The 25,721-nt window shown below is 54.4% G+C and overlaps 1 protein-coding gene across 2 annotated transcripts; it reads right to left on the bottom strand.

The window, feature by feature from the left end:
* Window positions 1–1,902: 1,902 nt before the first annotated feature.
* LOC119977867 (interleukin-1 receptor type 2-like) lies at window positions 1,903–16,399 on the bottom strand. Of its 2 annotated transcripts, XM_038819127.1 has the most exons (7): window positions 16,192–16,391; window positions 11,882–11,977; window positions 7,088–7,153; window positions 6,849–6,984; window positions 4,814–4,950; window positions 3,145–3,193; window positions 1,903–2,142 (listed from the first exon to the last, which is right to left on the bottom strand). In XM_038819127.1, the coding sequence occupies exons 1-7, from the start codon at window positions 16,223–16,225 to the stop codon at window positions 2,076–2,078; spliced, it is 585 nt and encodes a 194-aa protein (XP_038675055.1). In that variant the 5' UTR covers window positions 16,226–16,391; the 3' UTR covers window positions 1,903–2,075. The 2 variants fall into 2 exon arrangements, with proteins under 2 accessions (XP_038675055.1, XP_038675056.1); XM_038819128.1 differs by lacking the exon at window positions 4,814–4,950 and having other exon boundaries at window positions 16,192–16,399.
* Window positions 16,400–25,721: the final 9,322 nt, after the last annotated feature.

Genomic DNA, 25,721 nt, shown 5'->3' with positions numbered 1-25,721 from the left:
TGGGAGAAAGACAAAAGGAAGGTCTGTGATGGAGTGGGAGAAAGGGGAGATTAAATGACAAAAGTGTTAGTATCCCAGGGTCAACGGGAATGGACAAGCGAATCACTGCTTCACGTGGAAAGAATGTTTTGGGTCTTGGATGGTGAGGAGAACGGAGTTAAAAGGGCTGGTGTTGCATCTCCTATATTTGCATGGGAAGGGGACAGCACATTGGGGTTGATTGTGGAGTGGACCAGGGAGAGAATGGTCCCTTCACAGTAAGATGACGGGGAAGATGTTTTTGGTGGTGACACATCATCCCGGTGGATGCGGAGGCTGGTGGGGTAGACAATGAGGGGGGGATTCCTATTGTGGTTCTGGGAGCACAGGGAAGGGCCTGGAGCACGAGTGTGGAAAATATGGTGGACACGGCGAGGGTTTGTTAACAACAGTGGGGGACAAGGGGAAATCAAAAAAGGGGGGGAAAGGGAGAAGTCTCAAATCCCGGTGTAGAAAGACCATCGTCTTCTAAACATGGATGGAGGAGGAGGAACTGGGAGGATAAATCCATACAGGTGTAAGGAAATTTAATCGAAGGAGTTAGTGGGATTCTAATAAATATTAGTTGATGGTCTCCAGCAGTTGAAGGGAAAAGTCTGGGATGGATGACATTTGGGGCAGCACGGTAGCACAGTGGTTAGCACAATTGCTTCACAGCTCCAGGGTCCCAGGTTCGATTCCGGCTTGGGTCACTGAGCGGAGTCTGCACGTTCTCCCCGTGTGTGCGTGGGTTTCCTCCGGGCGCTCCGGTTTCCTCCCACTGTCCAAAGATGTGCAGGTTAGGTGGATTGGCCGTGCTAAATTGCCCCTTAGTGTCCCAAATTGCCCTTAGTGTTGGGTGGGGTTACTGGGTTATGGGGATAGGGTGGAGGTGTGGGCTTGGGTAGGGTGCTCTTTCCACGAGCCGGTGCAGACTCGAGGTGCCTCTGTGCGGCATTTCCCACCAGTGGAGTGGACCTTGACCTCTAATGTTCTGACTTGGGAGTGGGTTTGCTTCACAATGTGCCAAGGCTGACCACACAAGGCAGCTTGCCGGCTCCGCTGGCTCCCTGACATTGGGCCAGCGGGGCTGAGGTTGTTCCAATGTCGTTCTCTGAAGTTGGCAACTGAAATGTTAAATTGTTTTCCCTGCTTTTTGCGGTTTCTGTTTACCCTCCACGATCGACTCCATCTTCGCCTCGCACCCTCCACATAAATATTCCCTAACTCCGTTACATCCTCCTCCCACACTGTATCATTCTGTTAGCTCCATGACGAGGCCATGTGGCCCATCATACAGCTGCTGGCCCTGAAGATGTAGTAGCATCATCAGTGTACACTCATGAAATTAGTATGATTTATTCTGATTTTTTAAACCTGTAAAATTCGATGGTTTTTTAAAAAAAACCCAAGTTATTTTGCGATCTTGATTATAGAAAGTATTTAAGCATGCAAATTTAACCGTTCTTGGTGTTGTGAGGTTAACACACGCATCTTTAAAAAGCATGTGGTGTCCTGAAGCATTTGCCAGCTATTGAAAGATGCCTGAAGTGTAGCCACCTGTGCAACACAGCAAGGGTCCACAAACGGCAATGAGATCAATATTGACCAAAACACGAGACACCTGATGGAAGACTCCTTTGCTTTTCCAGTAGTGGTTGTGGGAAAGTCTCGGTGAAAGATGGCAGCTCCAGCCGGAAGGAATATCCTTGGTGCTGCACCGGGGGGGGGGGGGTGTGGGGCGAGATTATTGTGCTCAATTCTCCAAAGTGGGACTCGAATCCACCATCTCCCAAGTCAGAGGTCGGGATGGGTTGACTAACAGCAAAGGCTGATGCCTCAAAGTGGGGAAAAATACCAAAAATGAAACAAAAGATGTCCAGGTAGACTTGTGAACTTGTTCTTTGTTTAATTTTCCCGTACTGTACAGTGTTGTTGGCAGATATTGCCAGCTGTCCGTTCTTGGGGCATTTTTCTGTCGCTTTGGGCAGCTGATCGCAGCAATGCAGCCTTCAAGGAGGTTGGCGTGTTCCAGGATAGTTTCTCATCATTTCCCATCACTGAACCTTTCTCTGGGTTGTCATTAACCTGTAGGCAAGTTTCCAACTTCTACTTGAATCGTTGCTGCAAAATTAAAAATAAAACCTCATATTTATGGGCAGCACGGTAGCATGGTGGTTAGCATAAATGCGTCACAGCTCCAGGCTCCCAGGTTCCATTCCCGGTTGGGTCACTGTCTGTGTGGAGTCTGCACGTCCTCCCTGTGTGTGCTTGGGTTTCCTCTGGGTGCTCCGGTTTCCTCCCACAGTCCAAAGATGGGCGGGTGAGGTGGATTGGCCGTGCTAAATTGCCCGTAGTGTCCTAAAAAGTAAGGTTAGAGGGGGGGGGGGGGGGGGGGGGGGGGTTGTTGGGTTACGGGTATAGGGTGGATATGTGGGTTTGAGTAGGGTGATCATTGCTCGGCACAACATCGAGGGCCGAATGGCCTGTTCAGTGCTGTACTGTTCTATGTTCTATGAAACCACACGGTGCAGAAGGAGGCCGTTCGGCCCATTGCGCCTTCTCGGAAAGAGCTACCTAATTAGTCCCACTCCCCCTGCTCCTGCCCTTTTCCTGTTCGCTTCCCATTTCCGATTCACTGTTACTAAATCGGCTTCCACTGCTCTTGACAAGAGATGGATCACTGTTGTCACAGATGTTATTTGTGACTTTGATCACAATTGTCATGGGGGAGGGTGGCACAGTGGTTAGCACTGCTGCCTCACTGCACCGGGGACCCGGGATTGATCCCGGCCCCAGGTCACTATCCGTGTGGAGTTGGCACATTCTCCCCGTGTCTGTGTGGGTCTCACCCCCACAACCCAAAGATGGCAGGTGGATTGGCCAGCGCTAAATTGGACAAAAAAATGAAAATGAAATGAAAATCACTTATTGTCACGAGTAGGCTTCAATGAAGTTACTGTGAAAAGCCCCTAGTCGCCGGAATGTGGCGACTAGGGACTTTTCACAGTAACTTCATTGAAGCCTACTCGTGACAATAAGCGATTATTATTATTAATAATTGATGGTGTGTTGAATTGTTCTAAGGGACAGGAGGGGGATTTCATTAAAAATTAAAATACTTACCAGTTTCCTCTGCATGGGCCAGTGCTCGAGAGTGATACCTTCTTCCTCACTGTAATTTAATGACAGGGAGGGAGATGTGTTTAATCCATTTTTATTAAGGTTTTACCAGTTACAGCACAGTTACTGTCAGTGTCTCACTCATCGCCCATCAATCCAGGAATTGACGTTGAGGTGAGCGGATAACAAAACGTTGCACAACTGAGGATATGCTCACCAGCTCTGGGAAATACATTGTTACATGTGGCTTTGATACATCTGCTAAATATGTCCACTCCCTCCACAGTAACACTGAGGGAGCGCCGCACTGTCAGAGGCTCAGTACTGAGGGAGTGCCGCACTGTCAGAGGGTCAGTACTGAGGGAGTGCCGCACTGTCAGAGGGTCAGTACTGAGGGAGTGCCGCACTGTCAGAGGGTCAGTACTGAGGGAGCGCCGCACTGTCAGAGGGTCAGTACTGAGGGAGCCGCACTGTCAGAGGGTCAGTACTGAGGGAGCTGCACTGTCAGAGGGTCAGTACTGAGGGAGCTGCACTGTCAGAGGTCAGTCCTGAGGGAGTGCCGCACTGTCAGAGGGTCAGTACTGAGGGAGTGCCGCACTGTCAGAGGGTCAGTACTGAGGGAGTGCTGCACTGTCAGAGGGTCAGTACTGAGGGAGTGCCGCACTGTCAGAGGGTCAGTACTGAGGGAGTGCCGCACTGTCAGAGGGTCAGTACTGAGGGAGTGCCGCACTGTCAGAGGGTCAGTACTGAGGGAGTGCTGCAGTGTCAGAGGGTCAGTACTGAGGGAGTGCTGCACTGTCAGAGGGTCAGTACTGAGGGAGTGCCGCACTGTCAGAGGGTCAGTACTGAGGGGATGCCGCACTGTCAGAGGGTCAGTACTGAGGGAGTGCCGCACTGTCAGAGGGTCAGTACTGAGGGAGTGCTGCACTGTCACAGGGTCAGTACTGAGGGAGAGCCGCACTGTCAGAGGGTCAGTACTGAGGGAGTGCTGCACTGTCAGAGGGTCAGTACTGAGGGAGTGCTGCACTGTCACAGGGTCAGTACTGAGGGAGAGCCGCACTGTCAGAGGGTCAGTACTGAGGGAGTGCTGCACTGTCAGAGGGTCAGTACTGAGGGAGTGTTGCACTGTCAGAGGGTCAGTACTGAGGGAGTGCCGCACTGTCAGAGGGTCAGTACTGAGGGAGTGCCGCACTGTCAGAGGGTCAGTACTGAGGGAGTGCCGCACTGTCAGAGGGTCAGTACTGAGGGAGTGCTGCACTGTCAGAGGGTCAGTACTGAGGGAGTGCTGCACTCTCAGAGGGTCAGTGCTGAGGGAGTTATCACTGGTGACCTGACCAATATTCTTCTACCAGGATGCTATTTAAGAATAGCGTCCCGAACTCTCACTGCACTGGGGAGATCCGGCGAGTGGACCTTTCCAGTGTAGAAAACGGCGCTCTGTGCAGCCCTTCCCTGCTTAAGCCCCTTATACAACACAAGTTGCGTTTTATAGCCATGTGTACCTCGGCGGTGCGAGCGCCAGGAAACATGCAGCTAAACGGTGTCGTTTATGGGACTTTGTTCCCGTTTAGTTGAATCGAGCCCCCAGGATCTTTGGTTCCAAGCCTTTACTGCTCTCATTCTGAAGCGGCTTTCGATTGTGCAGCAATACTGCCACCTGCTGTTCACTTACCTAAAGTGATGTTTTTCACTGAACTTCCACTGGGATTCATCACGGCACATGTGAAGTTAGTCTTGAAATCTTCTGGTGTGACCTTGGTGAACCTCAAATATTTCTGGATAATCAGTTTTCCATTATCAGTCTTGAATCTATTGAGGATGGAGGAGAAGAGACACGGTGATTTCCACGGGAAATATTGGCTGACCAAGTGGCTAAGGTTCTTCAAGTTCACCAAGGGCCAGTGCAGACTCGATGGGCCAAATGGCCTCCTGTACTGTAAATTCTATGATTCTAAGATCAATTGCAATTTAGCAGAGGAAGCATCGCTAATCCCCAGGGTGGCAGATGCTCATCACATTTGCTTCAAATTCTCACACCTCTTCAATGATGCTATTGTCACTCGCCTCGTGTACAAATCTCTCCAATTTCTCACCTCCTTCCCCATCTCTGCAACATCTCCCATGTCCACAATCCTCGGATGTCTGATCTTCTCCGCTTCTGTGTTTTCCGTTTTAATCACACCACTGCTGTTGGCTGTACCTTAAGCCACCAAGTCTGTAAAGTCTGGAATGTTACCCCCACCCAAACCGCTCTCTCTCCCTCACCCTCTCACTCTCTCGCTCGCCATCCCTCTGACGCTCTCCCCACTCTCTCTCTCTCAGACTCTCCATTCACCAAGCTTTTGCTCACTTGCCCTATCATCGCCTTCTGTATCTCCGTGTCCACTTCTGTCTGTTAACCCAGTCCGAGTGCAGACCCTTCCTCTCACCAACCTCGCCCCCAATCAACTGCCATCTCCATCTTCTGTCCTGAAGGTTTACATCTAATTTCTCAATACATGACACAGAGAACAACACCAGCTGCACTGTCAGAGGGTCAGTACTGAGGGAGTGCCGCACTGTCAGAGGGTCAGTACTGAGGGAATGCTGCACGTCAGAGGGTCTGTACTGAGGGAGTGCTGCACTGTCAGAGGGTCAGTACTGAGGGAGTGCCGCAGTGTTGGAGGGTCAGTACTGAGGGAGTGCCGCACTGTCAGAGGGTCAGTACTGAGGGAGAGCTGCACTGTCAGAGGGTCAGTACTGAGGGAGAGCTGCACTGTCAGAGGGTCAGTACTGAGGGAGTGCCGCACTGTCAGAGGGTCAGTACTGAGGGAGTGCCGCACTGTCAGAGGGTCAGTGCTGAGGGAGTGCCGCACTGTCAGAGGGTCAGTACTGAGGGAGTGCCGCACTGCCAGAGGGTCAGTACTGAGGGAGAGCTGCACTGTCAGAGGGTCAGTACTGAGGGAGAGCTGCACTGTCAGAGGGTCAGTACTGAGAGAGTGCTGCACTGTCAGAGGGTCAGTACTGAGGGAGTGCCGCACTGTCAGAGGGTCAGTACTGAGGGAGTGCCGCACTGCCAGAGGGTCAGTACTGAGGGAGAGCTGCACTGTCAGAGGGTCAGTACTGAGAGAGTGCTGCACTGTCAGAGGGTCAGTACTGAGGGAGTGCCGCACTGTCAGAGGGTCAGTACTGAGGGAATGCCGCACTGCCAGAGGGTCAGTACTGAGGGAGTGCCGCACTGTCAGAGGGTCAGTACTGAGGGAGTGCCGCACTGCCAGAGGGTCAGTACTGAGGGAGTGCCGCACTGTCAGAGGGTCAGTACTGAGGGTGTGCCGCACTGTCAGAGGGTCAGTACTGAGGGAGTGCCGCACTGTCAGAGGGTCAGTACTGAGAGAGTGCTGCACTGTCAGAGGGTCAGTACTGAGGGAGTGCCGCACTGTCAGAGGGTCAGTACTGAGGGAGTGCCGCACTGTCAGAGGGTCAGTACTGAGGGAGTGCTGCACTGTCAGTGGGTCAGTACTGAGGGAGCGCCGCACTGTCAGAGGGTCAGTACTGAGGGAGTGCCGCACTGTCAGAGGGTCAGTACTGAGGGAGTGCTGCACTGTCAGAGGGTCAGTCCAGGTATGGCATTGGGTTGATTAGACATGGGTAAGGAGGCCGAAGGTGATTCGGGGATGACAGCTAAGCCAGATCTTGACACTGGGTTATTTTCAAACATTCTAACTTACATTTCCTTTCCTTCGTACACTCTGCCATCCTCAAATGCATCCTCGATGAATTGGTGATTGGCCAACCAGTAGATAATGGTTGAGAATTTGTCGGAACTGCCTGTGGTTGCCTGGCAGGTGACCACCAGCGACTTCCCTGTGAGGAAACAAAGATACCGTTTGTGAATAGCTGTGTGGCTCAGCCCTAATTCAGCAGGTCTCGAGTTATTGGTTTGTTGGTCAATGATGGACGTACTTACCCAGCTTGGCATTGACGGTGGTGCCAGCTGGCACGGTGATTATCGGAGGACCATATTCTTCAAACCCTGTGAAGACAGAACCAATTCTTTGATACATGTTGAAAAGAAAACCATAAAGTCACAGAGTTTACGGCCGAGAAAGAGGCCCTTCGTCCCAGCGTGTCTGCACCTACTATCAAGCACCTATCTATTCTCATCCCATTTTCCAGCAGTTGGTCCATAGCCTTGTCTGCAGCTGTTGGAGTTTCAAGGTCTCATCTAAATGCTTCTTAAATGTTGAGGGTTCCGGCCTCTGCCGCCCTTTCAGGCAGGAGAGGTCCAGATTCCCACCACCTGCTGCAAAGCAGAGCACTGGAAGAAGGCCATTCAGCCCATCGAGGCTGTTCTGCCATTCAATTAGATGCTGGCTGATCAGGATTTCCGCTCCATCCTTGCTCCCTACCTTTGCCTCACTAAAGGATCTGATTTTGACATTTCCAATTGAGCCCCTCCCCCCCAGCTTTGGCCGCATTGCTGGGAGCGAGTGCCAGATTCCCACTCCCCTTTGTGTCAGAAACTGCTTCCTTACATCCCCCGAATGATCTGGCTCCTGACGTGTCCTGCCCCCTTATGGACAGATGAATTAGGAGCAGGAGTAGCCATTTGGCCCCTCGAGTCCGAAGGTCACAGCTGATGTGTTTGTGTTTTGGGTTTCCTATCTAACCCTCGGCTTCTCATTCCCAACAAAGATCTTTGGTAATTTAACCCCTTTACCCCAGTGTTACTCTGGGGAATCTGCACTGCTCCCTCACTAAGTCCAGTGCGTCCTTCCTGAGTTTTATATTAGCCTCAGAGAGGGACCTGGTGTTCAGAACGCATCACAGAATAATACAGCGCAGAAAAGGCCCTTCGGCCCATCGAGTCTGCACCGACACATGAAAGACACCTGACCTGTCTACCTAAACCCACTTGCCAACACCTGGCTCATTGTCTTGAATGTAAAGACGTGCCAAATGCCCATCCGGGTGCTTTTAAAGGATGTGAGGCAACCCGCCCCTACCCCCTGATGCACCATCGATTGCACGTGAGGCGAGTGATTTACCAATGTCAGGCTTTAATTAACTAGAACACAGCCTGGCGATCGTCCACAGTGGAAAGGGACGATCGTCAGGCTTCTGAGCATTTATACCTCGTTGATAGAGGCGTGGTTAACTCAGCCTCTCGGCCAATCGGTCGAGAGGCACATGACCGACCAGGGCCAATGGTAAGCCGACGTTCTGGCCCAATGGCAGACGAGTATGCAGATCATATCATCACACCCCCCTCCCAGGCCGTGTGTTCCAGACCATCACCACCCTCTGGGTAAAAAGGGTTTTCCTCAAATCCCCCCTAAACCTCCCACCCCTCACCTTGAACTTGTGTCCGCCTCTTAACTGACCCTTCACCGCAGGGGAACAGCAGCTCCCTATCCACCCTGTCCACGCCCCTCAGGATCTTGTCCACCTCGATCAGGTCGCCCCTCAGTCTTCTCTGCTCCAGCGAAAACAACCCAGGCCCATCCAACCTCTCTTCATAACTGACACGTTCCATCCCAGGCAGCATCCTGGTGAATCTCCTCTGCACCCCCTCCAGTGCAATCACATCCTTCCTATAGAGTGGCGACCGGAACTGCACACAGTACTCCAGCTGTGGCCTCACCAAAGTTCTCCAACTCCAACATGACCCCCTGCTTTGGTAAACTATATGGGGAACTTCCCCAGTTCACAGGAAATGGGTCTCACCATAAATTGAGCGACACGGTAGCACAGTGGTTAGCACCGGTGCTTCACAGCTCCAGGATTCCAGGTTCGATTCCCGGCTCGGGTCACTGTCTGCGCGGAGTCTGCACGTTCTCCCCGTGTCTGCGTGGGTTTCCTCCGGGTGCTCCGGTTTCCTCCCACAAGTCCCGAAAGACGTGCTGTTAGGTGAATTGGACATTCCGAATTCTCCCTCTGTGTACCCGAACAGGCGCCGGAATGTGGCGACTAGGGGCTTTTCACAGTAACTTCATTGCAGTGTTAATGTCAGCCTTACTTGTGACAATAAAGATTATTATTATTTGTTACCAGAGGCAAAGTTAAATGGCTTGAAGCAGGTTTCATGTTTCAATTGCTGGAGCAGTAAATGCAGAGAATGTGTTCAGATCCCAGCACGGGGAGTTTGATAAATCGTATTGGAATAAGGAGCAGGAATCAGTAAAAATGTCCATAATAAGAATAATCTTTAATGAAGTTACTGTGAAAAGCCCCTAGTCGCCACATTCCGACACCTGTTCACCATGAACATAGATACATACAGTGCAGAAGGAGGCCATTCTGCACTGACCCACTTACGCCCTCTCTTCTACCCCATCCCCATAACCCCTCCTAATCTTTTTGGTCACTAAGGGCAATTTATCACGGCCAATCCACCTAACCCGTACGTCTTTGGAGTGTGGGAGAAAAGCGGAGCACCCGGAGGAAACCCACACAGACACGGGGAGAACGTGCAGACTCCACACAGACAGTGACCCCCAAGCCGGGAATCGAACCAACAGGCTTATTTGGAATCACTAGCTTTCGGAGCACTGCTCCTTCATCGGGTGAGTGATGAAGGAGCTGCACTCCAAACGTTAGTGATTCCAGATAAACCTGTTGGACTTTAACCTGGTGTTGTAAGACTTCCTACTGTATTTGGCCACAGGAGAGAGGCTGGGGGACTGGAGGATAGACAATGTGGGGCCATTATTCAAGAAGGGAGGAAGGGAGAAACCAGGAAACTACAGGCCAGTCAGTCTAACCTCAGGGGTGGGGAAACTATTGGAAGCAATCCTGAGAGACAGAATGAATCTGCATTTGGAGAGGCCAGGATTAATCAGGAACAATCAGCGTGGCTTTGTTAAGGGAAGATCATGTCTGGTGTTGTAAGACTTCTTACTGTGCCCACCCCAGTCCAACGCCGGCATCTCCACATCATGGCCAGAGAGGAATTGGAAATTATTGCCAGCACCCCTGCTATTTCCTTCTTTGCCTCATTCAACAGCCTGGGATACATTTCACCCGGCCCTGGAGATTTATCTATTATTAAGCCTGCCAGACCACTCAGATCCTCCTCTCTGTCTATGTTGATCACTTTAATTTTATTACAGTGCTTCTCCCTGATTTCTACACCCACACTGTACCTCTCACTAGTGAACACCGACACAGAGTATTCATTTAGAACCCTACCTACATTCTCTGGCTCCACACGCACATTACCACTGTGGTCCTTAATGGGCCTAACCCTAACTCTTTCCTTAGTTATCTTTAGTGTACTTGTAAAACAATTGAGGATTTTCCTTTATTTTACCTGCCCGCATCCCTTTTAGCTCTCCTGATTTCCTTTTTAAGTTCCCTCATGCACATTCTATACATCCCTACGGCATCTACTGTTTTGAGTCCTCGATATCTGCCATCAGCCTCCCTTTTCCCCTGATCCAGTGCTGTATATCCCTCAATATACAGGGTTCACTGCATTTGTTGGTCCCACCCTTATTCTTAATTGAAACATGTTGGCCCTGAACTCTCCCCGTTTCCTTCCTGAATGCGTGCCACTGTTCTGTCACAGATTTACCGAAAGGTTCCTGCTCCCAGTCCTCCCTGGCCAAATTATATATACGTGGCTGGCTGGAAGGTACACACATTCATAGGCAGGGCACTGTCCTCTGCAAAAACACGTTCAACCTTTGCACCTTCTTCAATTCAACAAAAGGTTAGGGGGCAGCTGTTCCCTGGTGCATTCACCATGGCAATGCCTTGACCAATCAGAGTCCACTTGCCAGCCAATCAGCACCTTGTTACTCCTGTAGTACAAAGTGTTGTTCCATTTGAAGTTTGGTATTCTTGGGTCTGTCCTGATGAATGGAAGGTGCAAGGTTTTCACAGAATTTCTCTTTTTTTGACCTTATTCAAGTTATGTACTAGCAAACAAACATTTGTAAAACAAAAAAGAAAGACATGCATTTATATCGCGCTTTCCACAAGCAAAATGTTTCGCAGCGAATGAAGTACTTGTTGAAGTGTAGTCTCTGTTTTAATTTAGGAATTACAGCATTCATTTTGAGGACAGCAAGATCCCATGAACAGCAATGTGTGAAAGGAAGCAGATCAGCTGTTTTTTGTGATGTAGATTGAGGGATAAATATTGTCCAGGTTCCCGGGGGAAACTCCCCCGCCCCGCTTCAAAATGATGCTTTGACATCCCCGGGCACAGATCGTACCGCAGTTCAGTGTCTCTTTTGAACTACAGCACCTCTGACAGTGCAGCGCTCCCTCTGCACCGCACTGGATGGTCAGCTGGATTGATGTGCTCATGTCCCGGAGTGGGACCTGAACCCAGAACCTTGGGATTCAGAGGCCAGGGTGCTGCCACGTGTTGGTGTGACGTCCTGGACTGCTTTGATTGGCTGTCGGGAAGGGGCCTGTAGCTGACATCAAAATTCCCTGAATACATTTTCTCTTGTTGTTGCTGGGTGTTTTATTTTGCCTCCCCCTGGTGGTGTTAAGCTCGCGGAGCACCGGGAAGGAGAGATGGGGAAGGAATCTGGATTTTCAACCCATTGTGACGGTGGAGCTGACTCAATGTCGCAATCGGCCTTTTCCTGGTGTGTTTGGATGTTAATGTATTTTGTGCGCCGACAGTTCCCCTCACTATAGCTACCATCGCATATCAGTGTAATAGAGCAGCGATTCCCAGGGCAACCCACCATCCGAGCAGAGGGACCATTGCCATGGGAGCTTTCCCCCTCGAGTACGTTACCTTGGTCTTTGTATCCATCTCCTGAAAAATGAGCATTGACAACTCCATGGTGCAGAAACAACAAGGGCATCACGATGCACCACAGTACTTCCTGCCCTGGAAAAGGTAACAAAAAGTATTTCAGGAAAATTGCCCAGACTATAAATAAGCATCAGTAGATGTTCAATTTTAACTCTGACTCTCTTAGTATCTCCCTTGTTTCTAAGGCACAAGGATCAATTCCCACTCCAGAACTTTGACACAGCAGACCAGGTAATGCTCGAGTGCAGTACTGAGGGAGTGCTGCACTGTCAGAGGGTCAGTACTGAGGGAGCGCTGCACTGTCAGAGGGTCAGTACTGAGGGAGTGCCGCACTGTCAGAGGGTCAGTACTGAGGGAGTGCTGCACTGTCAGAGGGTCAGTACTGAGGGAGTGCCGCACTGTCAGAGGGTCAGTACTGAGGGAGTGCCGCACTGTCAGAGGGTCAGTACTGAGGGAGTGCTGCACTGTCAGAGGGTCAGTACTGAGGGAGTGCTGCACCGTCAGAGGGTCAGTACTGAGGGAGTGCTGCACTGTCAGAGGGTCAGTACTGAGGGAGCGATGCACTGTCAGAGGGTCAGTACTGAGGGAGTGCCGCACTGTCAGAGGGTCAGTACTGAGGGAGTGCTGCACTGTCAGAGGGTCAGTACTGAGGGAGTGCTGCACTGTCAGAGGGTCAGTACTGAGGGAGCGCTGCACTGTCAGAGGGTCAGTACTGAGGGAGTGCCGCACTGTCAGAGGGTCAGTACTGAGGGAGTGCTGCACTGTCAGAGGGTCAGTACTGAGGGAGTGCCGCACTGTCAGAGGGTCAGTACTGAGGGAGTGCCGCACTGTCAGAGGGTCAGTACTGAGGGAGTGCTGCACTGTCAGAGGGTCAGTACTGAGGGAGTGCTGCACCGTCAGAGGGTCAGTACTGAGGGAGTGCTGCACTGTCAGAGGGTCAGTACCGAGGGAGTGCTGCACTGTCAAAGGGTCAGTACTGAGGGAGTGCTGCACTGTCAGAGGGTCAGTACTGAGGGAGTGCTGCACTGTCAGAGGGTCAGTACTGAGGGAGTGCTGCACTGTCAGAGGGTCAGTACTGAGGGAGTGCTGCACTGTCAGAGGGTCCGTACTGAGGGAGTGCCGCACTGTCAGAGGGTCAGCACTGAGGGAGTGCTGCACTGTCAGAGGGTCAGTACTGAGGGAGTGCCGCACTGTCAGAGGGTCAGTACTGAGGGAGTGCTGCACTATCAGAGGGTCAGTGCTGAGGGAGTGCTGCACTGTCAGAGGGTCAGTACTGAGGGAGTGCTGCACTGTCATAGGGTCAGTACTGAGGGAGTGCTGCACTGTCAGAGGGTCAGTACTGAGGGAGTGCTGCACTGTCAGAGGGTCAGTACTGAGGGAGTGCTGCAGTGTCAGAGGGTCAATACTGAGGGAGTGCCGCACTGTCAGAGGGTCAGTACTGAGGGAGTGCCGCACTGTCAGAGGGTGAGTACTGAGGGAGTGCCGCACTGTCAGAGGGTCAGTACTGAGGGAGTGCCGCACTGTCAGAGGGTCAGTACTGAGTGAGTGCTGCACTGTCAGAGGGTCAGTACTGAGGGAGTGCCGCACTGTCAGAGGGTCAGTACTGAGTGAGTGCTGCACTGTCAGAGGGTCAATACTGAGTGAGTGCTGCACTGTCAGAGGGTCAGTACTGAGTGAGTGCTGCACTGTCAGAGGGTCAGTACTGAGGGAGTGCTGCACTGTCAGAGGGTCAGTACTGAGTGAGTGCTGCACTGTCAGAGGGTCAATACTGAGTGAGTGCTGCACTGTCAGAGGGTCAGTACTGAGTGAGTGCTGCACTGTCAGAGGGTCAGTACTGAGGGAGTGCTGCACTGTCAGAGGGTCAGTACTGAGGGAGTGCTGCACTGTCAGAGGGTCAGTACTGAGGGAGTGCTGCACTGTCAGAGGGTCAGTACTGAGGGAGCGCTGCACTGTCAGAGGGTCAGTACTGAGTGAGCTGCACTGTCAGAGGGTAGTACTGAGTGAGTGCTGCACTGTCAGAGGGTCAGTACTTTTTTTTTTATAAATTTTAGATTAGCCAATTATTTTTTCTAATTAAGGGGCAATTTAGCATGGCCAATCCACCTACTCTGCACATTTTTGGGTTGTGGGGGCGAAACCCACGCAGACACGGGGAGAATGTGCAAACTCCACACGGACAGTGACCCAGAGCCGGGATCGAACCTGGGACCTCAGCGCCGTGAGGCGGTTGTGCTAACCACTAGGCCACCGTGCTGCCCTGAGAGGGTCAGTACTGAGGGAGCGCTGCACTGTCAGAGGGTCAGTACTGAGGGAGTGTCGCACTGTCAGAGGGTCAGTACTGAGGGAGTGCCGCACTGTCAGAGGGTCAGTACTGAGGGAGTGCTGCACTGTCAGAGGGTCAGTACTGAGTGAGTGCTGCACTGTCAGAGGGTCAGTACTGAGGGAGTGCCGCACTGTCAGAGGGTCAGTACTGAGGGAGGGCTGCACTGTCAGGGGGTCAGTACTGAGGGAGCGCCGCACTGTCAGAGGGTCAATACTGAGGGAGTGCCGCACTGTCAGAGGGTCAGTACTGAGGGAGCGCCGCACTGTCAGTGGGTCAGTACTGAGGGAGTGCCGCACTGTCAGAGGGTCAGTACTGAGGGAGCGCCGCACTGTCAGAGGGTCAATACTGAGGGAGTGCCGCACTGTCAGAGGGTCAGTAAAGAGGGAGTGCCGCACTGTCAGAGGGTCAGTACTGAGGGAATGCCGCACTGTCAGAGGGTCAGTACTGAGGGAGTGCCGCACTGTCAGAGGGTCAGTACTGAGGGAGCCCTGCACTGTCAGAGGGTCAATACTGAGGGAGTGCCGCACTGTCAGAGGGTCAGTACTGAGGGAGTGCTGCACTGTCAGAGGGTCAGTACTGAGGGAGTGCTGCACTGTCAGAGGGTCAGTACTGAGGGAGTGCCACACTGTCAGAGGGTCAGTACTGAGGGAGTGCCGCACTGTCAGAGGGTCAGTACTGAGGGAGTGCCGCACTGTCAGAGGGTCAGTACTGAGGGAGCGCCACACTGTCAGAGGGTCAGTACTGAGGGAGTGCCGCACTGTCAGAGGGTCAGTGCTGAGGGAGTGCTGCACTGTCAGAGGGTCAGTACTGAGGGAGCGCTGCACTGTCAGAGGGTCAGTACTGAGGGAGTGCCGCACTGTCAGAGGGTCAGCACTGAGGGAGTGCCACACTGTCAGAGGGTCAGTACTGAGGGAGTGCCGCACTGTCAGAGGGTCAGTGCTGAGGGAGTGCCGCACTGTCAGAGGGTCAGTACTGAGGGAGTGCTGCACTGTCAGAGGGTCAGTACTGAGGGAGCGCTGCACTGTCAGAGGGTCAGTACTGAGGGAGTGCCGCACTGTCAGAGGGTCAGTACTGAGGGAGTGCTGCACTGTCAGAGGGTCAGTACTGAGGGACTGCTGCCCTGTCAGAGGGTCAGTACTGAGGGAGCGCCGCACTGTCAGAGGGTCAGTACTGAGGGAGAGCTGCACTGTCAGAGGGTCAGTACTGAGGGAGTGCCGCACTGTCAGTGGGTCAGTACTGAGGGAGCGCCGCACTGTCAGAGGGTCAGTACTGAGGGAGTGCCGCACTGTCAGAGGGTCAGGACGCTGCAAATTTGGAATGTTCTGCCTTTCAGGCTGTTGGAAGCGTTGGAAAGGAAAGAGTTTGCAAACGTATGGAGAGGGGCAGGAATGGGAGAAATTGGATCATTTTATTTTAACAGATCGAGCAGAGTCGATGGGCCTAATGAACCCTGTGCTGGTTTATTCTATGAAGGAGGCCATTTAGCCGCTTGTAACTGAGCCAGCCCTATCCTACCCCCTACTCTTTTACCCCCATGACTCTGCAGATTTACCCTTCTCCCAGTATGTTTCCAATTTCCCTTTGGATATTACTGGACCTGCTGCCACTGAACTTTCAGGCAGCCCCTTCCAGATCACAGCAAGTCGCTACGTGATAAACATTCTCCCCTCTCACTCTTCTGTCAATTACCTCCAATCTGTATCCTCAGTTTGCCGATCCTCCTGCCCTGACCGGGAGGGGGGAGGGGAGGGGGGAGGGGGGGGGGGGGGGGGGGGGGGGGGGGGTGGAGCCGTTCACAACCGTTTCCCAAGCACACTAATTTTGACACAATCCGTGATGATAAATGATGCTGGAGGCTCATTCACCAGAACGTGCCCTGCCGACATTAATAAATTTGTTTGTATTTTAATATTTCCATGCCTTCTATCATTTTGTATCTTAAAGAGAGAAGAATGCAAATCCTCACCAATCCGGTTATTCCCGAGGGTTTTGGCTGTCATCGGCAGTCCGGTTGAACGATGGGGCTTTGCGCTGTCGATGTTCGATCTGTGTCAATGTCTCACAGGCCGTCTGTTTATAACGTTACAAAACCGCTTCCTCACCACGTCAGGAAGCACGTGGCTTCCTGACTTTGCTTTTAGATTTTTACCTCGTTGCTGGAATGTGAGATCTCTTTGCGGGCTGACCTGGCGGAATGTGGGCTGACCTGGCAGAATGTGGGCCGGAGTGTGGGCTGCCCTGGCGGAGTGTGGGCTGGGGTGTGGGCCGCCTGGCGGAATGTGGGCTGGGGTACGGGCTGCCCTGGCGGAATGAGGGCTGGGGTGTGGGCTGCCCTGGCGGAGTGTGGGCTGGGGTGTGGGCTGACCTGGCGGAATGTGGGCTGGGGTGTGGGCTGCCCTGGCGGAATGTGGGCTGGGGTGCGGGCTGACCTGACGGAATGTGGGCTGGGGTACGGGCTGACCTGGCGGAATGTGGGCTGGGGTGCGGGCTGGGGCGGAATGTGGGCTGGGGTGTGGGCTGACCTGGCGGAATGTGGGCTGGGGTACGGGCTGACCTGGCGGAATGTGGGCTGGGGTACGGGCTGACCTGGCGGAATGTGGGCTGGGGTACGGGCTGACCTGGCGGAATGTGGGCTGGGGTGTGGGCTGACCTGGCGGAATGTGGGCTGGGGTGTGGGCTGGGGCGGAATGTGGGCCGCCTGGCGGAATGAGGGCCGCCTGGCGGAATGAGGGCCGCCTGGCGGAATGTGGGCTGGGGTGTGGGCTGCCCGGGCGGAATGTGGGCTGGGGTACGGGCTGACCTGGCGGAATGTGGGCTGGGGTACGGGCTGACCTGGCGGAATGTGGGCTGGGGTACGGGCTGACCTGGCGGAATGTGGGCTGGGGTGTGGGCTGGGGCGGAATGTGGGCCGCCTGGCGGAATGAGGGCCGCCTGGCGGAATGAGGGCCGCCTGGCGGAATGTGGGCTGGGGTGTGGGCTGCCCGGGCGGAATGTGGGCCGCCTGGCGGAATGTGGGCCGCCTGGCGGAATGTGGGCCGCCTGGCGGAATGTGGGCCGCCCTGGCGGAATGTGGGCCGCCTGGCGGAATGTGGGCCGCCTGGCGGAATGTGGGCCGCCCTGGCGGAATGTGGGCCGCCTGGCGGAATGTGGGCCGCCCTGGCGGAATGTGGGCCGCCCTGGCGGAGTGTAGGCTGGGGTGTGGGCTGACCTGGCGGAATGAGGGCTGGGGTGTGGGCCGCCTGGCGGAATGTGGGCTGCCCTGGCGGAATGTGGGCTGGGGTGTGGGCTGACCTGGTGGAATGTGGGCCGCCTGGCGGAATGTGGGCTGGGGTGCGGAATGTGGGTTGGGGTGCGGGCTGACCTGGCGGAATGTGGGCCGCCCTGGCGGAATGTGGGCCGCCCTGGCGGAATGTGGGCTGCCCTGGCGGAATGTGGGCCGCCCTGGCGGAATGTGGGCTGCCCTGGCGGAATGTGGGCTGGGGTGCGGGCTGACCTGGTGGAATGTGGGCCGCCTGGCGGAATGTGGGCCGCCCTGGCGGAATGTGGGCTGCCCTGGCGGAATGTAGGCTGGGGTGTGGGCTGCCCGGGCGGAATGTGGGCTGCCCTGGCGGAATGTGGGCTGGGTGTGGGCTGCCCGGGCGGAATGTGGGTTGGGGTGTGGGCTGCCCGGGTGGAATGTGGGCTGCCCTGGCGGAATGTGGGCTGGGGTGTGGGCTGCCCGGGCGGAATGTGGGTTGGGGTGTGGGCCGCCCTGGCGGAATGTGGGCTGCCCTGGCGGAATGTGGGCCACCCAGGCGGAATGTGGGTTGGGGTGTGGGCCGCCCTGGCGGAATGTGGGCTGCCCTGGCGGAATGTGGGCTGCCCTGGCGGAATGTGGGCTGCCCTGGCGGAATGTGGGCCGCACTGGCGGAATGTGGGCCGCCTGGCGGAATGTGGGCTGGGGTGTGGGCTGCCCTGGCGGAATGTGGGCCGCCCTGGCGGAATGTGGGCTGGGGTGTGGGCTGCCCTGGCGGAATGTGGGCTGGGGTGTGGGCCGCCCTGGCGGAATGTGGGCTGGGGTGTGGGCCGCCCTGGCGGAATGTGGGCTGGGGTGTGGGCTGCCCTGGCGGAATGTGGGCCGCCCTGGCGGAATGTGGGCTGCCCTGGCGCAATGTGGGCCGCCCTGGCGGAATGTGGGCTGGGGTGTGGGCCGCCTGGCGGAATGTGGGCTGGGGTGCAGACCGCCCTGGCGGAATGTGGGCTGGGGCGGAATGTGGGCTGGGGTGTGGGCCGCCCTGGCGATGGTGACTCACCAGCAATGCAGACAGGTGAGTTCTGTCTGTCGTTGATACGGTTTCCAATTCACGATTCAATCCAGTTCCCAATCCAGGTAAAAATATATATTTTTATTACAAGCATTGCAAAATGCTTTCACAGACACATTTAAAAAAACACTCAAATATTCTAACTGTAATAACCCCAAGACCACCCCCTCCGCCACACACACACACTATTCACTCGCACCCTAGCAACTACAATAGAGCCTTCCCTGTCTTCAGCAACCACCCGTATATGTCAGAAATCCTTCCAAATCATCGTGACCACCTGTGTCGGTCTCGGCAATTGAGGGAACGGCGAGCGTTCTTGGCAAACAATGTCTCGCGTCTGCAGATACCTCCCGGGAGTTGAGGTAATGACCTGCACCCCCCCCCCCCCCCCCCCCTGCTGCCCGAATTGCTGGCCGATTCTGAGAGATGCCACCACTACCAGGCTCGTTGTGGATCTGGCCGGAGAAAACAGGAGAGGGGCAGTGACCAGCGCCCACCACCCGACTCAGGAGGCTTCCTCCATCTGCCCCCTGCCCGACCCCGCCCCCCCTTCTCACTGTTCGCCGCCCAGTCATAAAACACCAAATTTGGTAGAAAGTTAATTTTAATCGCCTGGCGAGCAGCACATGACTCACTGGGACAGCAGCGCTGAGGACCCGCGTTCGAATCCACCCCCCCTTCCCTTTTTGAACCCTCCACCAACTCCAAAGAACACCTCCCACCCCCCTCACCCCCCCCCCCCCCCCCCCCCCCCCTCCACAAACATACAAAACCCAGCAAACCTTGGCATGGAACCACACCCCACCAACTAGACCGAAACCACCCCCCACCCCCTCACAATGCTCCCATTTCCTCGAGTAACTGAGAGCATAGTGACCCCCCACACTACCCAACCCACACTGCACTCTCCATCCAAGATGGGGCGGCACGGTAGCACAGTGGGTAGCACTGTTGCTTCACAGCGCCAGGGTCCCAGGTTCGATTCCCGGCTTGGGCCACTGTCTGTGTGGAGTCTGCACGTTCTCCCCGCGTCTGCGTGGGTTTCCTCCGGGTGCTCCGGTTTCCTCCCACAAGTCCCGAAAGACGTGATGTTGGGTGAATTGGACATTCTGAATTCTCCCTCTGTGACCTGAACAGGCGCAGCAATGTGGCGACTAGGGGCTTTTCACAGTAACTTCATTGCAGTGTTAATGTCAGCCTACTTGTGGGGCGGCACGGTGTCACAGTGCTTAGCACTGCTGCCACATGGTGCCGAGGGTATGTGATCAATCCCGGCCCAGGGTCACTGTCCGTGTGGAGTTTGCACGTTCTCCCCGTGTCTGCGTGCAGCACATGCAGGAATCAAACCTGGGACCCTGGTGCTGTGAAACAACAGTGCTAACCACTGTGCTACTGTTCCCGCCCGATAAAACTATTATCGTAAAAACCCATCTGGTTCACTAATGTCCTTTAGGGAAGGAAATCTGCCGTCCTTACCTGGTCTGGCCTACATGTGACTCCAGACCCACACAGATTTGAAAATAAGGAGAATTTTTAAATTGTTTGGAATTCTTATACGATTGTTTAAAATTAGATTGGTCAGGAAGAATGAGGCTTTAAACAAGTTCGCGAGCTGAGGACTATACCAGAGGTCAGGAGGTTAAACCTATTCGGTGCTGTAGGTGGATGAACACCAAAGGCCTCCCGTACCAGCCTCCCCGAACAGGCGCCGGAATGTGGCGACTAGGGGCTTTTCACAGTAACTTCATTCAAGCCTACTCGTGACAATAAGCGATTTTCATTTTCAGTGAGTGGTAAACACTCAGATTAAAGGTAGCTTCACAAACAGCCAATGGAGAATTGGCTGAGTTTCTGTGCCAGCTGATAGAGCTGCCCGGTGGATAATGTACCTCAGGGTCACTGTCACCCACAACTCCTGCTGAATAACTCCAGATTAATTCACCCAGCACCCCCTGAGCTCGCTGACCTACACTGCCTCACGGTCCGACGTCACCTCAATTTTAAAATTCACATCCTGGTTTTCAAATGATTCCCAATGGTGGAATCTCCTCCAGACCCACAACAATGTGTCTGCTCTCCTCGAATCCTAGCCCCCTGCGCATCCCTGATTTTAATCTCTTCCCCATTGATGGCCCTCGGCTGCCAGGGCCGTTAAACTCTGGAACTCCATCCCCCAACCTTTCTGTCTCTCTCCTTAAAACCTTTGATCGAGCTAGAGGTCAAATGTCCGAATACATCCTTGTCTGGTTGAGTGTCAAATTGTGTTTGACAATCGTTCCTTTCGAGCACCCTGGGCTGGTTGGCCCTGATGAAGGTGCAACATGAATGTAAGTTGTTGTTGAGGACTTTCTGTGCCTGTTTGTAACTCTCCCACAAGGTTATATAACAGTTGGGAAGCAGTGAGGGCTGTAACTCGGAGTGACGGAGGAGGTTTCTCGATGTATTTCTCCTCTGTCCCTTTTACATGTTTGCTGTTAAACACGATTGTGTTGAATTAAACATTTTATTAGTTAACACACAAGTTTGTATATCTTGTTAGGGCACTAGAGGGAGCTTCACTCTGTATCTAACCCCGTGCTGTACCTGTCCTGGGAGTGTTTGATGGGGACAGTGTAGAGGGAGCTTTACTCTGTATCTAACCCCGTGCTGTACCTGTCCTGGGAGTGTTTGATGGGGACAGTGTAGAGGGAGCTTTACTCTGTATCTAACCCCGTGCTGTACCTGTCCTGGGAGTGTTTGATGGGGACAGTGTAGAGGGAGCTTTACTCTGTATCTAACCCCGTGCTGTACCTGTCCTGGGAGTGTTTGATGGGGACAGTGTAGAGGGAGCTTCACTCTGTATCTAACCCCATCTGTACCAGTCCTGGGAGTGTTTGATGGGGACAGTGTAGAGGGAGCTTCACTCTGTATCTAACCCCGTGCTGTACCTGTCCTGGGAGTGTTTGATGGGGACAGTGTAGCGGAGGCTTCACTCTGTATCTAACCCCATCTGTACCAGTCCTGGGAGTGTTTGATGGGGACAGTGTAGAGAGAGCTTTACTCTGTATCTAACCCCGTGCTGTACCCGTCCTGGGAGTGTTTGATGGGGACAGTGTAGAGGGAGCTTTACTCTGTATCTAACCCCGTGCTGTACCTGTCCTGGGAGTGTTTGATGGGGACAGTGTAGAGAGAGCTTTACTCTGTATCTAACCCCGTGCTGTACCCGTCCTGGGAGTGTTTGATGGGGACAGTGTAGAGGGAGCTTTACTCTGTATCTAACCCCGTGCTGTACCTGTCCTGGGAGTGTTTGATGGGGACAGTGTAGAGGGAGCTTTACTCTGTATCTAACCCCGTGCTGTACCTGTCCTGGGAATGTTTGATGGGGACAGTGTAGAGGGAGCTTTACTCTGTATCTAACCCCGTGCTGTACCTGTCCTGGGAGTGTTTGATGGGGACAGTGTAGAGGGAGCTTTACTCTGTATCTAACTCTGTGCTGTACCTGTCCTGGGAGTGTTTCATGGGGACTGTGTAGTGCAGTGTTCTACAAACTTTTTTTCCAGGGACCCATTTTTACCAACCGGCCGACCTGTGCGACCCACCATTTTCTCTTACCTTGTTTGCTGCTGACAAAAATGGAGGAAATGGTTTTGGGTGCCTTTGGCCCTCGTACACGCTCCTCCAATGTGATGTACCATCCATTGGACGTGAGACACGATGAAGGTCCAAACTTAGGCTTTAATCAGCTAGACCTCGGAGGCAGGGTCTACTAGCCTCTCGACCAATTGGAGAGCAGTCACATGACTAGACCAAGCCAATCAGATTAGAGGCACATGACCAGCCAAAGCCAATGGGAAACCAGTGCTCTGCGCCAATGGCAGTGCTCCTGATCATACCATCACATTCACCCCTTGTGGAGAAAGAAGCCGGGGGGTGGATTGTTGTAAGGGGAAGTGAGAGAGAGGGGGGATGGGGTGGGGTGGGGCGGGGCGGGGCGGGGGGGGGGGGGCGAGGACGAGGACTGGTGGTATGAGTAGAGATAATCAAGAAGATGGAGGCTGCCCACTGGCTCGTGGCAAAAATGAACAAAACCGAATACAGTTAGGTGCAAAGAAAATGACAATAGAGTCCAATAAAGTCCCATGGTCGCATCAGATGGACACGATCAGCCTGTCGGGTGCCCGTGATGTTCTGGTGAACCGTCGCAGTGGAGCCGGTGATGTCGGGCCGATGGTCGTCCTTGCCTCCGGGAGCGTCGGTCGTAGATGTGTCTCCGTACCCCGGGCCGGTGGTGGAGACGCTGTGATCGGGGAATGGGGGGTCTGTGCGCTGGGTCGTGGGGGCGCAGGGGGGAATCGGGATTGGGGGGGAGGTGTTGATGTGGGGGGGGGAGGCCGCAAGCCGGCGGATGCCAGGTCCCGGAGCGAGACCGTATCCTGCCGACCGTTGGGATACTCCACGTACGCATATTGCGGGTTAGCGTGGAGCAACTGGACTTGTTCCACCAACGGGTCGGACTTGTGCACCCGCACGTGCTTCCGGAGCAAGATGGGCCCGGGGGTGGCCAGCCAGGTCGGGAGAGGGGATCCGGAGGATGACTTCCTGGGGAAAACAAGAAGACGTTCATGAGGTGTCTGATTAGTGGTAGTACAGAGGAGAGACCGGATTGAATGCAGGGCGTCGGGGATCACCTCTTGCCAACAGGGGATAGGGAGATCTTGGGACCGTAGGGCCAGCAGGATGGTCTTCCAAATGGTACCATTCTCCCGCTCGACCTGTCCGTTACCCCGGGGGTTATAGCTGGTCGTCCTGCTAGAGGCAATGCCCCTGCTGAGCAGGAATTGACGCAGCTCGTCGCTCATAAAGGAGGACCCCCGGTTGCTGTGTATGTACGCGGGGTAACCGAACAGGGAGAAGATGGAGAGGAGGGCCTTTATGACGGTTGTTGTGGTCATGTCGGGGCAGGGAATGGCGAAAGGGAAGCGGGAGTACTCGTCGATAACACTCAAGAAATATGTGTTACGGTTGTTGGAGGGGAGGGGACCCTTGAAGTCTATACTGAGACGTTCAAAGGGGCGGGACGCCTTTACCAGATGCGCTCGTTTGGGGCGGTAGAAGTGCGGTATGCACTCTGCGCAGACGTGGCAGTCCCTGGTGACTGTCCTGACCTCCTCAATGGAGTAGGGCAGGTTGTGGGTCTTAATAAAATGGTACAAACGGGTGACCCCAGATGGCAGAGGTCCGTGTGGAGGGAGCGGAGGATCTGTGCGCTGGCACAGGTACCGCGGGATAGGGCATCAGGAGGCTCATTGAGCTTCCCAGGACGATACAAGATATTGTAGTTGTACGTGGACAACTCGATCCGCCACCGTAAGATCTTGTCGTTCTTAATCTTGCCCATTTGTGCATTATCGAATACGAAGGCTACTGACCGTTGGTCTGTGAGGAGGGTAAACTTCCTGCCGGCCAAATAGTGCCTCCAATGTCGCACCGCTTCGACTATGGCCTGATCTTCCTTTTCCACCGAGGAATGGCGGAGTTCGGAAGCGTGGAGGATCCGGGAGAAGAAGGCCACGGGTCTGCCCGCTTGGTTCAGGGTGGCCGCCAGAGCTACGTCAGACGCATCGCTCTCGACCTGGAATGGGAGGGACTCGTCGATAGCGCGCATCATGGCCTTTGCAATATCCGCTTTGATGCGGCTGAAGGCCTGGCGGGCCTCCATCGACAGGGGAAAGGAGGTGGACTGGATGAGGGGGTGGGCTTTGTCAGCATAATTCGGGACCCACTGGGCGTAATAAGAGAAGAAGCCCAGGCAGAGTTTGAGGGATTTGGGGGTACTGGGGAGAGGGTGTTCCATCAGGGGGCGCATGCGTTCGGGGTCGGGGCCTATCACTCTGTTACGCACTACGTAGCCGAGGATGGCTAGACGGTTGGTGCTAAACACGCACTTATCCTTATTGTAAGTTAGGTTAAGGAGTTTTGCGGTTTGGAGGAATTTTTGAAGGTTGATGTCGTGGTCCTGCTGGTCGTGGCCGCAGATGGTGACGTTATCGAGATACGGGAAGGTGGCCCGTAATCCGGACTTGTCGACCATTCGGTCCATCTCCCTTTGGAAGACCGAGACCCCATTTGTGACACCGAATGGAACCCTAAGGAAGTGGTAGAGGCGCCCATCTGCCTCAAACGCGGTGTACTTTCAGTCACTCGCGCGGATGGGGAGCTGGTGGTAAGCGGACTTAAGATCCACCGTGGAAAAGACTTTGTATTTCGCGATCCTGTTAACCAGGTCGGAAATACGGGGGAGAGGATACGCGTCCAGCTGCGTAAACCTGTTGGTGGTCTCACTGTAATCAATGACCATCCGGTTTTTCTCCCAAGTCTGAACTACCAGCTTTTGGGCTCGCCAGGGACTGTTGCTGGCCTCGATAACTCCTTCCTTAAGGAGCCTCTGGACCTCGGACCCGATGAAGGTCCGGTCCTGGGCACTGTATCGTCTGCTCCTAGTGGCGACAGGTTTACAATCTGGGGTGAGATTAGCAAACAAGGGAGGGGGGTCCACTTTGAGGGACGCGAGGCTGCAAACAGTAAGAGGGGGAATAGGGCCGCCGAATTGGAAGGTCAAGCTCTGCAGGTTGCACTGGAAATCCAGGCCCAAGAATGCCGGAGCACATAGACAGGGGAGAATGAGGAGTTTGTAGTTTTTGAAAACCCTCCCCTGGACCGTGAGGTCCGCTATGCAGCACCCGGCGATTTGGACAGAGTGCGAACCCGAGGCTAACTCGATCTTATGTTTGACTGGATGGATGGGGAGCGCGCAGCGTCTTACCGTGTCGGGGTGGACGAAACTTTCCGTGCTCCCGGAGTCCAGTAGGCATTTTGTCTCATGCCCGTTGAGCTGGATCGTTGTCGTACTCTTGGCGAGCGTGCGTGGTCGCGACTGGTCGAGTGTGATGGAAGCAAGTCGTGGCGAGAGTTCCAGATCCTCCTCGGTGGCAGAGTAATCGCTGGCAGGGCCTTCCGTGTTGGCCCAAGATGGTGGCGCCCATGGGAACCTCGTGGCGGCTGGGGGCAAGGTCAGCGGCGTCTGCGGGCCGGTCGGGACCACAGCGTAATAGCCCTTCTTCCCGCAGATCTTACACAGAGCGGAGCGGGCCGGGCAGCGCGGGCGGGGGTGTTTGGAGAGGCCGCAAAAAATAGCAGCGGGGCCCCGCTA

Source organism: Scyliorhinus canicula, chromosome 14, assembly GCF_902713615.1.
Source record: "Scyliorhinus canicula chromosome 14, sScyCan1.1, whole genome shotgun sequence".
In the NCBI taxonomy this organism is placed as follows: domain Eukaryota; kingdom Metazoa; phylum Chordata; class Chondrichthyes; order Carcharhiniformes; family Scyliorhinidae; genus Scyliorhinus; species Scyliorhinus canicula.
Note: the sequence above shows the minus strand (reverse complement) of the source record. Positions and strands in the feature narration are given on the sequence as shown.

Coding starts and splice junctions, on each gene's coding strand:
- LOC119977867 (XM_038819127.1), bottom strand. CDS start 16,225: ATGACAGCCAAAACCCTCGGGAATAACCGGATTG. Junction 4,951..6,848: donor GTGTACGAAGGAAAGGAAAT/GTAAGTTAGAAT, acceptor CATCCTCAATAG/ATTCAAGACTGATAATGGAA. Junction 3,194..4,813: donor AGTGAAAAACATCACTTTAG/GTAAGTGAACAG, acceptor ATTAAATTACAG/TGAGGAAGAAGGTATCACTC.